Source organism: Falco naumanni, chromosome 4 (assembly GCF_017639655.2).
Source record: "Falco naumanni isolate bFalNau1 chromosome 4, bFalNau1.pat, whole genome shotgun sequence".
NCBI lineage: Eukaryota > Metazoa > Chordata > Aves > Falconiformes > Falconidae > Falco > Falco naumanni.
In genome coordinates, this window is record NC_054057.1 from 47,558,349 (window position 1) to 47,573,442 (window position 15,094).

General features: G+C 38.3%; 2 protein-coding genes across 21 annotated transcripts in view; both read right to left on the reverse strand.

The window, feature by feature from the left end:
* The window catches only part of PARD3 (par-3 family cell polarity regulator), a 461,704-nt gene that overhangs the window by 237,097 nt on the left and 209,513 nt on the right, over positions 1–15,094 (reverse strand). The gene's annotated exons all lie outside the window — the stretch shown is intronic.
* Positions 4,519–6,300, reverse strand: LOC121086235. The gene is made up of 2 exons (XM_040589701.1): positions 5,701–6,300; positions 4,519–5,150 (listed from the first exon to the last, which is right to left on the reverse strand). Exons 1-2 carry the CDS (start codon positions 5,954–5,956, stop codon positions 4,612–4,614), a joined length of 795 nt encoding a protein of 264 aa, XP_040445635.1. The 5' UTR covers positions 5,957–6,300; the 3' UTR covers positions 4,519–4,611.

Genomic DNA, 15,094 nt, shown 5'->3' on the forward strand with positions numbered 1-15,094 from the left:
TTAAAAATAAAATAGCTCTAAGCAAATTTCTGAAAACATCAAAAAATATCTAGACTCATCACACTGCAGATAGTAAGTCATTCCTCGCTGAGGGCAGCAGACAGCACCGCAGGTCCCATCACCCCTGGAGGCTGGTGGCTGGAGAGAGGCTGGGGAAAGCACCAGTTCCCTTAATGGTTTGGTCCCAAGCCTGCACCAGCATGTGCATACTGCTTGTTGTCACACAAAATTTTTATATGAGACATGATGAAACATGATCAATAGCCAAACTGCACCATCACCACCACCTCACTAAGCTACCCAGGGACCACCAAAGACCTCTTTGTCTAAAACGCTCCAAGGAACAAAGCGTAGGACATGACACAAGTGCTAGGACCACAACTCCAGAAGGACACTGCAATTAACTGCAAGTTTTACAAAAAGGAAAGCATTTCAGGAAATAACTCATTTAGTGCCATTCGTTGCACCAAAAGAGGTACCAGCTTCCCAGTATAATTAATTTTTTTAAAGTTCTTCTCAGAGACCTTACTTCCATTTGTGATTCTTTCCCTTCTTTTTTTGCCCCAAGTCAGAGCAGCAGGCCCTGAATCCAGCACATGTGATGGAGGTACAGTGAGTCCAAGCAAGCGTATTTCCAGTGTTGCCCATAACACCATCTCAGCCTGGCATTTCCTTATCCTGCAAGGCCAGTGCAAAGCACCAATGTGGTTTGTGGAAAGAAGCAGTCCCATCTTTTCCCCACCCCAGGTGGTCACGTTCATCACTGGATCTCTCTTGTCCACCTTCTCCTTTCTGCTTATTCAAGCATTTGTATCATTACACAAAAGATCTAAATTAAAATGAATGTTTAATAAAAACTTTTTAAATTGGTTACATTTCCCAGGCTGGTCCAGTTCAGTCTAATTAACAGTCTTATAAAAGCTTAGGGATGCACAGGGGACAAAGCAAAGCATGGCCAAGACTGCTTCTTTCAGCAGCAAAGATGACTTAAAATGTCTCTAACACTGCGGCCTCAGAACGTTGTTTGAAAGGATACTTACTGTTCATCGGCAGTTTTGCGTACGGCTCAAAGCACTCTTTTCAACATTCAGTAACCTGCACTGCTCTATGTCCAACCGCATCCCTCTTCTATCGCCTCCTTTAAAATCCTACCTATTTTCAACTAATCTAAATAATCATGTCTTGGTCACTAAAGCTGCCACCTTAGCATTCCCCCTCTTTCAAAGCGAGCAGGCTTTCCAGGAATAAATCTTTCCTGACCTTGTATTCTGCTGGCCTATTTTCCATAATTTGTTTTCCTCCCTGCCGGCTTCTAATCTACAGCAGAACTTCACTTGGCACCAAGTAAGTAGTTAACTAAACAACTTCATACAAATTACTCAAAATCCACCATCTTCCTTAGAGAAGACCAAATTATGGCAAAGGCATATCAATGCTTTTAAATGCCATTCCCTGAGTTCATTAAAAACTAAGATGCATAAACAGAAGGAAAAAAAACCCACACAATCAGTGGTTGAATTCCTCTTCATCCGTCCCACCAAAAAAAAAAAAAAAAAAGGTGAATGTATGGAAGTCATGCACACATTAGAGAGGCATGTGCCCAAGACTTCATTAAAAAGTCACAGCACTTTATACATACATGTCTACGTAAACACTCTTTTAAGGTAAACAGATTTTTGGGAAGAAAATTGGGTAAGGAACCAGAATGACTTGTGTCAGTTAGGTTTAAAAGGAGGTAGACGCCATTAAACCCCACATTTAAACATTCCAATTTTGACGTATGGTTTTCTTAGTTGCCACTTAAACAGTTATAAACTACCTAAAGCCAAGCTGAAGGTTTCAAAGTGTACAGGAACTTGTTATCAATTTCACATAAACCACATTCAATTCCCAGATGAGCCACTCAATGAAGCTAGTCCAGTGTAAGGCCTCCCTGAAGAAATGTTTATTTTGCTTTAACTCTTCATACCTTTTCTCTGAAACTGAAAAAAACCCAATCTTTAGGAAACCAAGGGAAAGCAAGCAGTATTATCCTACCATTCTGAAAGCTTTTTTCTTCCAAGTAGGAAAGGAAAGGCTGAAGAAACCTGAAGAAAAAGCGAATTCTGGGGTTTCAGTAAGAAACAACTCTAGAAATGCAACTGCACTGAGTGCCACTGCATCCCTAGGCAGGATCTTCAGGCACTTCCACTTTCCAGTTTCACAGAACACATCAAGTTTCAGACTAACTAGCTGAGCTATTCTACTACCTTGTTAGGGCCAGCTCTGGCCATTTCAGAGGACAGTGCAAGAGCCACTGTAATAGACAACTTAAGTAATTTGCCAACAGGCTTTTCTCTCGTCCTTGGGAAGTTAAGTCTGATGTAATGAGGACTGGACTATAGTTTGCACTTCCTCAAATGCCATCAAATTTGAGAAATGACAATACTGGCCTACCAATACTCCTGATTAGCTGGGAAGGAGGAAATCATCTGCTTTATCAGCACAGAACTCAAATCTTGAAGAGACTAGAGAGTGAACTTTTGAAATAAGATAAAGGTCATTATAATTAAGAACTGATTCAGCATGGATGGAGGTGAGGCGAGTTTAAAACAAAAATTAGAAAATCCTGTGACAAACGATGTGGTTTCTGACTGAATTTAATAAAGCTCATGGTGTTCTCACAGAATGATATGATTTGAAGAAAACATGGGGAGAAACAAAGAGATGAATTTAAAACCTGTGATTTTACTAAAATCAGCAGGTTTTTTGTGGTCTATCTTCAGCTACTTACAGGCTCAGAATAGTTCCTTAATATTAATAGTTAGAAACTTTTTGCAGTTTGATTTAATTTAAAACAAACAGCAAAAAAAAAACCCTTAAAGAAGTATCTTTCACATGTATCCTAGACAGTGCAGGCAAGAGAAATCCCTAAAAATAATGAAATGCACTTTCTCTCTTTACATATAACCAAGTTGAAGGCAGTAATGAACAGAGAAAAAGAACAAGAGTGTACATTCACACAAAAACAAAAGACCATTAAAACAATCTTTAAAATAGAAAAGCTAGTACTTTCCCAAGGGACTGACAGCAAGATAATGTTACCTAAAGAATTAATAACCTGGAAGAGAAGTCAAAAATAAAGTGATGAAATTTGCCACTGAAATACAACTTAGGTTTAAAACAATCTTTTAAAACATGATCGATGAGCTTTGCGAGACTTTCCAGAGAGATATATCACACTGGTGGACTGAAAAGCCTGGTGACTGAGGAAATTGAAACTTGAATAAATGTAAGATAATGCGTTTTGAGAAATGCAATCTAGTCTAAGCCTCAAAGGGAAGTAGAACAATCTCTAAAAAAAAAAAAAAAAAAACCCAAACAGCAAAAATCACCACAAATTGAAGAATTACTCAATGATAATACTGAGGTAGATTTGATATACCTGGTTTTTACTGCAGCATCAAATATTTTTGCAGCAAATTTAGCTCTAAAAGTACTTTCAAATGGCAATTCCCAGTCTTCTGCCCTCTTGAGGTAGTATGGGTGAATATTAATGTAATATGTACTTATTTATACTGCAGATGAATAAAAAAAAGAAATGGGCAACTGTATGACATCAAATATTTATGGAGAAAATTAGTCAAAAAGCATAACTAGCAGCGACAACAACAGATTACTGGGAAGATGTTAATACTTTTCTGTCTTATTTCCTAAATCCACAGCAATTCTTGAGAAAGCAGACACAAATGTACTGACGTGATGTATCTGCAGGTAACCCATGGCCTCAGTACATAGAGAAGTACTTTATTTTACCTGTTTTACACTAATTCCTGGTCTAGCCAACCTACACACACCACAGACTGTGCAATGCCTGAAGCAGAGCAGGAGAACTGCATTTCCAGTTGCGCATCTCTCTGGACATGACTGGAAATTACTTTTCTTCATGGTGAAAAAACAATGTAGGTAGAAAGGTTTTAGAAACACAGTAAATCACAAGACAAGATAAAGTGTGCACCCTGTGTATGTGGAAGGTGGCAGAGATATCTGTGTCCATCCACATTTAGACTGGTCATACAAGAAAGACAGACTGAGAGGTTACTTCTGCTGACTTGTGGCATGGGTTACAGAGCACTTCTTGAGCTTTTTGAGAAAAAAACCTACATCTTCCTTTACCACACTACCATAGACATGAAACAGAGCAACGCACAGATGCACACATAAGAACCAGCAATCTAGTGCGACGAGCGAGGGGAAGCAAGCAGCCGACTCAATGTGAGTGATAAAGCAAGCTTCAATTTATTACGGCGCGATTATGTCTTATATACAGTTCCAGTTAATTTTATGCCTACAAATCATCTGCTAATTGGCTAAGCTCTAAAGGATTACATTTTTATACGTCCTCCTATTTGCGGTTACAGCGGATAGCTACAGCGGGTTCGGGTTACACCTTGTTCTTCATGCTTACTCCCTTAAAATTGTTTTTCTGTTTTTGTACAAGGTCAGCACAATCTTATCTCTCTTCTCTCTTTCGCAATCCTGGTAACTTTCCACTGCAGCTGAGCTTCTTAGTGTTTTTTTTTTTCTCTCTGCGGCCTAGTTTGGTTCACTCAGACCTGAGCCAGACTTATGTCAAAAAGTCGTATCACACAGTCCTTCCATAGTACCGTGGCCATTCTCTTTCATCCATTCTGCAACAATTCCCCCTTTTTCTTTTTGGACAAGGAAAACTGGTCCAGTCACACGTTCAAACAATTTTCGAATACAGGAGAGAGCACAACTTAAACATATAAATCCGATGACAACAATTATCACTATAAGTAATACACTTTGTAAAAGTCCCTTTAACCAGCCTCCTATTCCAAACCAATTTGCTAAACTTTCTAGGCCAAAGAATCCAACATCTTGTTGAATCTTTTGAGAATGTTCCATCAACTGTTTAATTTCTTTGTGTATGGAGCTGGAATTGTCTTCAAGGTCCATACAACACATGCCTTCAAAATCTTCACAGCCATGTCCATGTGCTAATAATAGAAAGTCAATGGCCATGCGATTTTGTAAAACAGCATGTTGAACAGTGGTTAGGCTATCAGCTAGGTCTGATAGTACCCGGCTGGTGAGGTTGGCTTGTTTAACTATCCAACAAGACAGTGTTTCTAAGTTTTTATGGGCTCGAGCAGCAGCAGCACCTGGGATAAAAAACGAAGTAAAAAATACTTCCCATTTATTCCAAAGTTGTACACTATCGTCACAGGTGTTTTGAAGAGTTTGTATAACATCTCTTTTCCATCTTGTTGGATTTGATTTGTTAGGATGATGATGTGGTAAAGCTAAACTTAAGCGACCAATGGTACATGGACCCCCTACAGGCATTGAGGGTATTCCATTCCATGCTCTATTACCACAAATAAAAAATAGACCAGGGGGTAACTTTCTAGGATATAATACTCCAGGGGCAGGATTTGACAGGTTTCGACTGGTATGGTTACACCAACCACTCCAAAATAGACTGATTTCCAATTGGGTATACAAGAGTGCTAACAGTTGCACTACAAGGTGTGGCAGAACTTTCACCAGCACAAGGATACTTAGAAGAATTTAAATATACACAATAAGAGGCATTCAATGAGTCAACTAGTTCAATTTCTTGAGGATTAGGACCAATAGAAAGTTTGTCATCCCAATTATCAAATTTATCAAAAAACTCACTCATATTTGAACCTCGAGCTAATTGGGTAATCTTTGTCTGGCTAAGAGACTGGTTAAGGGTGATCCAATCTGAGTCATTTAATGGCACACCTACTAAACAAGTTAAAAAGGGTACACTAGGAGTTGACACGCTTGCACAAAATGTGGTTGTGTTGACAGCTCTGCTTAAGGTTACCCATACATTTTCCCGCACATCAAACAGTGATTTAGATACAAAAACTACACCTATAACAATAAGATTAATTAACACAACAGCTGTTAACATCATGATTAGAATATAGATAAATTTATACTAAAAGATTAATCACAACTGTCACTGGTTGTTGGAACATTGGTCACCGCTGCTTTGGTCCACTTTGCTGGGATCCACTGTGGTCCTGTGGAAGTAAGTACACACATATAACCTCTTCCAGCATATTTCACCTCTGCTGGTCCTTTCCACAAACCAGTTGAAGGATCCCTATTCATAACAAACATTGGAACATCATCTTTACATAGCTTAAACATACGAGTGCAATGCTAACAATTATTACTATAAGCAAAACACTTTACAACAGCCCTTTTAAACTACCAGAAGACCGCCCTAATAATAGAGCACCATAACTTTGTCCATTAATTATCAGAGGTCCTCGGACACGAGTTGCAATTTTTTGTGTTCGGTTGTCAATTAATGTTGCATCTACTGCTGTTGCCAGGTCCAGGCCAAGGCTCCCTCGGGTGGCGGGTTGTAACACGGTGTCTGTCGATAAGAGTTGGTCATGTCTCCTGGAGGGGGTGTCGTGAAGGTGACAGGAGTCGCGATTGGGGTCGACGCGCTGCGGCTCCTCGCGCTCGGTTTCTCGTTTCCCGTCTGCCGACAGACGTTGGTCCTGTGAGTTCCTTGCTGACAATTTCGGCACCACACTTGATGTTGTCGACATCGGTCACGGGTATGTCCTGGCTTCCCGCATCGATAGCAGAGGAAGTCTCGGCGCGTGGTGGTCACTGGCTTCGGGGACGCGGTAGCCCCAGGGGGGGCGCAGAGGCGCAAGCACTGCAAATGCCTGACTTTGGGCTTGCACTAAATCTCTCCCTACTGCTTGGATTGCTTCCACTAGCAAGGCTTGCTGACCTACTGGCACCCGACTCATTCGCTCTAGCATTGTTTCTACAGAAGAATCTAAGGGCAGGGTTACTAAAATGCCTTTGGTGTAACTGTTACTATTCTCCAGAATACACTGGCACAATAACTGCCCTTTCATAAAGTTAGGTGTATCTGGTGGGCTCACTGTGGAGGCCTGACTCATTCACTGTACTACGTAACTGACTTAATATTTTCCAACCAAAGCCTCCCAGGTTCCCTGTCTTTGGTTAGCGGCATTCGTCTGATACGTTACAGGGAAAGCTTGTAGGGGGTTGACTTGATCAGCAATATAAAATATTCCCTGACCAGCCGCTTCTTGTGCTATTTTTTGCCAATTAATGTGCGTAGAACGCACCAGTTTCTTTACTGTATTTTTTTTTTCTCTTTTTTTTTTCTTTTTTTTTTTTTTTTTTTTTTTTTTTTTCTTTTTAGAATTTTGTATTGACTGCTCACTGCTATTTTCTTCCTCAGCAGCACTTTCGTCAAATGTGTCCCCGCCCTCTGGCCCCCCCGAGGCTACTGTGCCGGAGGGGGGGTGGGGGGGACGGACGACACACGAAGGGTTTATAGGTGGTACAGAGAGCACTGTTTGTGATAAAGAGGGTATTGGAATGTGATTTTCACATAGCATAATTTTTCCTGCATTAGGATCTGCGCTTGCAAGTCGGCTTGTTACTGCCGCAGCAAGGCGCTCTGCTTGATATCTTTTTACACAATTAGTTACTTCATGCCATGATTTCATCAAATCTTAGCAACTTTATCATCATCAATTACTAAATCCCATAAACAATCTCCATAATTACGCCATTCATCTACTTCAAACATATGCTCAGGATCTATAAAATATCCTTTCGCTTTACCCATAGTAATTAACCTGGCCAGATCTTTTAAAGGGCCTACTCCCCGCTTTTCTAAAAAGCATCATAAAAGTGCTACCTCTTTTTCCATTGCGCGCTTAAAACAGTCCTTTTCCTTGATTAAGATGCAGCCTTTTCTCTGGGTAGACACTCACGGACGGCGAACCTTTCCTTGATTAACGTCGGTTCAAGCACGGATCGAGGTACGATGCCTGCATCAGTCGATCTTCGCTCCCTGGTCGCTGCTACCAGTGCTTCTCCGTCCTCGCTGTCCGGTGGAGAACAAGGATTGGGGGTCCCTGTTCGGGCGCCACTTGCGACGAGCGAGGGGAAGCAAGCAGCCGACTCAATGTGAGTGATAAAGCAAGCTTCAATTTATTACGGCGCGATTATGTCTTATATACAGTTCCAGTTAATTTTATGCCTACAAATCATCTGCTAATTGGCTAAGCTCTAAAGGATTACATTTTTATACGTCCTCCTATTTGCGGTTACAGCGGATAGCTACAGCGGGTTCGGGTTACACCTTGTTCTTCATGCTTACTCCCTTAAAATTGTTTTTCTGTTTTTGTACAAGGTCAGCACAATCTTATCTCTCTTCTCTCTTTCGCAATCCTGGTAACTTTCCACTGCAGCTGAGCTTCTTAGTGTTTTTTTTTTTCTCTCTGCGGCCTAGTTTGGTTCACTCAGACCTGAGCCAGACTTATGTCAAAAAGTCGTATCACACAGTCCTTCCATAGTACCGTGGCCATTCTCTTTCATCCATTCTGCAACAATCTAGTGAGGTATATGCAGAAGCAAACATACTTAAGCACTGGAAAGCTTTTTGTCTGTGCAGTTCAGGTCATCTAAACAGTATTGAGTACTAGGCACTTTCCTATCAAAATGAGGTAGTCAAGAAGAAGAGATGATGGCTTTAGAAAGCTGCTTTTCACCATAAGAAAATCCTGAAATGCACAAACACCAAGCTGTTATATTCTAGTGCAGGGAAAGAAGAAGGATTAATTGCAAATGCTGGATAGAGAAGATCAGAACAGAACTTCCATGTGGTACAAATCCATGTAGCTAGGAGAAAGGAAGCGAAATGAGGCTAAATATCAGAAGAAAATCCTTATGCAGTGATACATCAGATAGTGAAAATCTCCCAAGGGAAGAAGCAGAATCCCCACCGCTCAACACATGTAAAAGCAGCATGGACAAAGAACTACAAGATAGGCTACAGGGAATAACTCAATACATAGAAGAGGATGGTTCAGATGACCTAATAATATAACAGGATTTAAAATGACTAGATAATTCTATTATCATTAACCACATTCACAGTAGTACATGCTAAAACATTGTTGCTATGGTAATCAATCCTTATGCGTCGTTGCAGAAAATGATTGAGATACAAGGGATGAAAATGAATGAAACCAGCCTTTCTTATTCTCAAATAATTCAATGTACCAGTCAGCTGGGTAACTGGCTAACATGAAAGTTTACATCTAGCTTCCCATAAGCCTTTTAAAATACATAGTAAAGCACAACTGAGTGTCTGGCACTCTAATATGGGTTATCCTTAGACTTACACAGGCAGTTCAGATTCAAGGTAGGAGCAAGCATCCAGTTCAGACGGAATGCTGCTGAACACGCATGGGTTACTCTCATCATTGCACTTTGAATCCCCTGCTCTTAATATCGCTAGAATTCTCTCAGCCCAAAGTAAGCCAACACTCTGGAAAGACCAATGCATGCATGCTTCCGCCCGCGTGCTGTTATATGTTACAGTTCCATCCCATGAGAATATGAGACCAACTTGTTTTCCATGTAGAAGGAAAGAACGAAAGATAGCAAAGGCAATCATTTTCTCTGGCACTTTCTAAGTAACCCTATGGACAACAAACTATAATAGTGAAAGCATCCTGCTTATTATTCTTAATTTATACTCCCAACTGAAAACATATACAACTTTTTAAGATTCAAGGCACAGGTACACAAATGATCAGCAGTCTCTTGATCATATATGATCAACTCTAAATCAATTCCTGCATGGATGTTTTATTGTGTTGTATCAAAATACACATTTCTCAGTACACTGGAAAATGGGACCTGGTTTGCTCATTCAACTTTCGCCTTTACTTACAGTAAAAGAATATTTGTCAGAAAATCAGGAAGTTAAACCTGGCAGTAATAAAATCCCCTGAGCCAGGGAAAATTGTGCAACTCAAATTTTGACAAACAGAGTTAAAGTCATTCCTGATACCACTCAAATAGTCTGTTTGAACCTCTGCTAGTAAAACTGAAAAATCCCATGAAGTTTTTTAAATTACAAGTGAGAATTTAAATAAGTCACTAACTCTGCTCTTCCTCTGAAACAAAAAAAAAAATCAGCAAAACACAATGGGAATTGAGTGGGAACAAAAGCTCGAATCACCCTGTGAAAAACCACCACACTCCCACTTTTCTAAAATAGTAAAAATGGTTACAGACTGTATTCAGGAAAACTACATTTATACGTGGACAGAAAAGAAGACGACCAATTCCACTCCTTGGAATGTCACAGCAATGCTCCCTTTCAAAAACTGCCTTCTCAAGTGAACAAAGTATTTATTTTGGTCTTTTGATAGTCTACAGCATTGTTAAGAAAAATAATTCAAAGCAGCCCAAACAGAAAGAGTACTACAGATTATAGGAGCCATGTATTCCAAAAGGAACATGTTTTTACCTGCTAGTGTTGGTATTTTAGTGTAACTCGTACTCATTGTTCAGTGCAACACTATGCAAAATATTACTTTGAAACCAGAAAAAAAAAAAGAAAAAAAAAAAAAAAGATCAAAAAGGAAGCAGGTCAATATTCTGGTTTGAAAATCAACTATGAGCAAGCAAGGACACCAGAAGGTAAAAATAAACTTTAAAATCCTCAGTTTAAAAAATATTTGAAAGAGGCTAAAAATAAATCAGTTTCTTTTTTAAAAAGTCATTAAATTCAACCTTAAGGAATGTATTATATTTTAAGTGAGAAGTAAAATACATATGTCAAGGAAAAGATCAGAGCAGCAGCAAAGTTTTCAATATTCACAGACACATACAGCAGCAAAATATTTGATAGATGTGCTATGCAGTTGCCCTCGTACATTAAAAATTCATTTACATAATGTAATTATTTGTAAAAAACTTCTCAGGGATAAGCAGAGAAAATTACTCAAGTACTATCAGAACATTCTTGAAATGCTAGAACATGCCTGAATTCACAAGACATTCAACTGATAAAGATACATCCTTTTATTGAAAACAGTCTGTAACACACTGTACGTATATTTTGTTTCTATTGTAATATATTTCATTAGTATTTTTCTTGGAATTTAAACAAAAATGTTCCTGCCTGCGTGAGTTTCAAGTCGTTAGTGCCAAAACTTCAGCCAATGTTTCATGAGAAAATTACTGAATTATATCTGTTTATGATTATAACACAGATTTTTCAAGAAAATTATTCCCTTTTGGGCATTAAAAACTAAATGAGTATGAAAGACTAGAATGTGTTTAATGTGACCAAGATAGCTTTTCCCGCCAAAATGCTTCGATTTAATCCAAACTAATTTTCCAAAACTTAAAGTCTAATGTAAGTTATTTCGCTTCCAAAAATGATATGCATTTAGTAGAAGAAACTTGATAAAAAGACATCATTAAAAAATCCAAATTGTGAAGGCCAAGAATTTTACTATACAACTGCCGTAAATAATATTTTTTTTTTAATTTAAGTTCATGGATGAGTCAAAAAGAGCATGTGTGAGAAAGAGAAAGAAATCCCAGTGCAACTGAGAAATTAAACTGAAAAATTAAATCAAGGAGCCAAAAAACAGACACACAGATGGTAAAAACTGGCAAAAATAAAACGTAAAAATCATGCTCTTAAGTACCAACAGATGCAGTGACTTTAAAATATTACTCCTTGAGGATACACAAAGACAATAATCCCAGATTGTGATTTCTGGGCCAGTCTACTGCTGCACTAGAGCCACAAAATACACTGTATTGTACAGAGAAAAAGATGATGTGTCAGAGACTGTGATATCTGCACTGCCAGTCTAGTAAGATAGAAGGGAAGAAAATTAAACTATCCAGCACTGTGAAATTAATGTCTTCAGAAAAAAAGAAAAAAAAAAAAAAAAAAAAGAATAAAATTAACTGTGTAAATGAGATAAGAGAGGTGACTTGCAGAACCCATTTACAGATTTATAATACTACAGGACTGAGCATGAACTGGTTATTTGACCATTTCTGAAACATTCCTTCTTGAAACAATATTCAAGCTTCTCATTCCAGATGGAAGTGAGACGTGTGCTTACCATATTCCAAGTTGTTAAATTTTGCCACGCTAATAGCTTTGCTGACCTCCAATCTCATTTAGGGTCTCCCTGATTTCTATCACCACAATTACCTAAAAGCTATCCCAGTTCACACTGTTGGTATTAAAACAAGGGAAGAAAAATATTACACGATTTGAAAATTGAGATGCTGATGTATAGTACCTATATGCTTGAAGTTCAGCCTCTCCTGAAAGATCTTCTTAAAATCAGAGTTTGAAATTAATAATTATTAGTAGTACTTTTAAAACACATTAACCATCTGGAAAATTAGTCTTAATGAATTAAATTGATATTGCTACACATGATTGAACAAACCCAGCATTTTATGCTATCACCATAATTTCAGGCTAGCTGTAGATATATAACCATCAAGACTACCGCTTTTTGGGGCTAAAAAACAAAGTCAAATTCAACGAAAACAAAATTATATTCCTTACTACCTCTTTCAGTATGCAGAAGTTTACACTGGGCACTTTTTTCTCTAAAACAATTACTGAATTTATCAGGATAATCATCATTATCAGGAAGGTGACTGGAACTCCACAACATGAATGTATTAAAAAACACAGAAGAAAAACAATTGTCAAAGTTTTACATTTGTCATAAAGTAAGTTTTACAAGTTATACATATATATGTGTGTGTGTGTGATCAATAACAGTAATTTAAAATACTCCTCCTGAAAGTGGGCAGTTAATGAAGTGTTTCGTATTTCTAGTCTATAAACAAGTATGGACATGTACTTCATTCAACTTTAATGTATGGATGGATGAGCAGTAAGAATGCTGAAATATAAAAAAGAACAGGAACGTTTGCTGTATGTTTACTGGCAAACAGAAAGATACTGTCACGAATCAAATAAATTTTGTCTTTTGTAGAGGTTCCAAACTCAGATGACCCAGAAAAGTATCATTTCTCACCAGGACACCCACCAGCTTCCACCCAGCACGAGCCAGCAGAACTTCAGGAGGTGCTCTTTGCCCTGCTGAAACAGCTCAGGAGGCAGTTTCGAAATGACTCCCACCATGCCGAAACCAAGCCCCAGCTGCACGCTGCAGACACAAGCATGCACCTGAATTCATCCAAGGTTTCGAAGGTTTGGCTTTAGAGTAAGACAAGTCAAAGCGTGCCTGACACCAGCGTGCTCAAGCCCCCAGGGGCCCGGCATGGGAGGGCACCTCTCTTCAACTGTGCCTCCTTTCATATTTACATCACAAAGTGTATCAAACACAAGTAACTCTAAAATGAAGAATGTCATCAGAGAACTGCGTTGCAATGATGTAGGAATATGGGTTCACGTAGATTCAGATATAATAATTTCTTTAGTCTTTTTTTCTACGCATTTCCCAGCCTACAGCCCAGTATTTTCTGCTGTCCCCTTACACACCAGTATGGAGCTGAAGTGCCTCCTACCCACTTTTCAGCTTTTCAGTGAGACTGACATTTGTTAATTTAGGGAAAAAAATGTCACGGTCCTTGAGCCCCATTAATTTCACCTACCTAAAATGCTGTGATATACACTGTCCTACTGAAGTATAGTGTTGTAAGATGCTTCTTTTGCACAAAGACCAATTTTACTGACCTTCAAGTCACCAGCAAAATCCATCAGTTCTGATGAGAGGAGAAGTTGAAAGAATCTTCATGAAGAGAAAGTTATTTATAGTGACAGAGTGTAACTACAAGGAAGAAATACTGATAGGCTTGCTTTATGAAATCTGTGCTTTGTTGTAACAATTATTGCCTAGAAAATCAAGATCAATAAATATGGTATGATGGAACACTCAATGTAACTTTCAATAATTTTAAACAGAGATGCTCACAGATACGACCACTTTCTTTTGGGACATATAATTTAGTCTGCGCTTTGGATAAATGGGTTGAAATTATAAGCAATCATGAATTCTTACACATTAGGAAAGTAAAGATTTTTGAAGACAAATGAGGGCATCCAAAAGGAAGAGGAAATTAAGCTTTGATACAAAGTGACTTAACACTGGCCTCCTGCCTAGTATTCTCAAGAAATACTAAGACTAGAAATTTTCCTCATACTGGATGCCTCGCTCCTCAGGTGTTTATTCCACAGTCTGTAAAAAATATTTGCAATATACAGCCTAAAGGATTATTTTTTAATTTTTATTTTGGAAATGGTTGCATATGTATGCTATCCTTACTTTTTAAATTGTGAATACAAACAATATTTTAAATGGCAAATGTGCTACAATAATAATAACCAACGGATTTCCTCCTCAAATTTATAAATAGGGCTGGAAAAAGAAGCATAAAATGTTTCAATCCAAATGAAGTTAATTGCATGCCACTGGCATGAAAGTGAGTGTTACCTATATATGGTATCTGGGCAACAATTTTTATTCTTAAAATATCACATGCAAGAGATCAAAACTTAAAAGTAGCATTCATTTCAAAAATAAAATCTCTACAGCAGTATATTACTGAAAATCTTTAGTTTATTAATATTTGTAGTGCCACTTGCTTCACACGTTTCCAGTTGCTTGCTTCTTCATGGAGACACTAGTTGTGCTGCTGTATTTATTTTAGTTCTGTGTATCCCAAGTATCCTCAACCACAGTAACTGCATCAGTTACAAATCCGTTTTCTTTCTTTGGCATAGAGACTCAGCAAAAACCTTTATCAGTGTCACAAGGCTGCTGGCAGTTAATTGTTGGGTATTACAAAAATGCTTTTAATTATTTATTAAATCAGAACAAATGAAAATTAATTTAAAAAAAAAAGGAAAAAAAGAAGAGAGGGAGTGGTGTTTCTTCTGTTTCGCATGTAACATGTATAGAAGTAAATAAATTTTTTGTGCCTCCTGACTTCCTAACCAACCGCATTCCTATTCTCCCTGCTTACCTCCTCCCCAGCCCTGGAAACTATCAGCGTTGACCATTTCATATGCAACTCCAAGTAGTTTCAAGATAAATTTAGAATTGACTTATTTTCAAATCAGTCAGTGAATGAATTGGCAAGGCTGGTCTATTACCTTCTTTTTCTCATCCAGTTATACTGATGAAATAAATTAAAATCTTAAGGTATGTCGCATCAACTAGTCAGTATTACG

Coding starts and splice junctions, on each gene's coding strand:
- LOC121086235 (XM_040589701.1), bottom strand. CDS start 5,956: ATGATGTTAACAGCTGTTGTGTTAATTAATCTTATTGTTATAGGTGTA. Junction 5,151..5,700: donor GATTACCCAATTAGCTCGAG/GTTCAAATATGA, acceptor CTGCTGCTCGAG/CCCATAAAAACTTAGAAACA.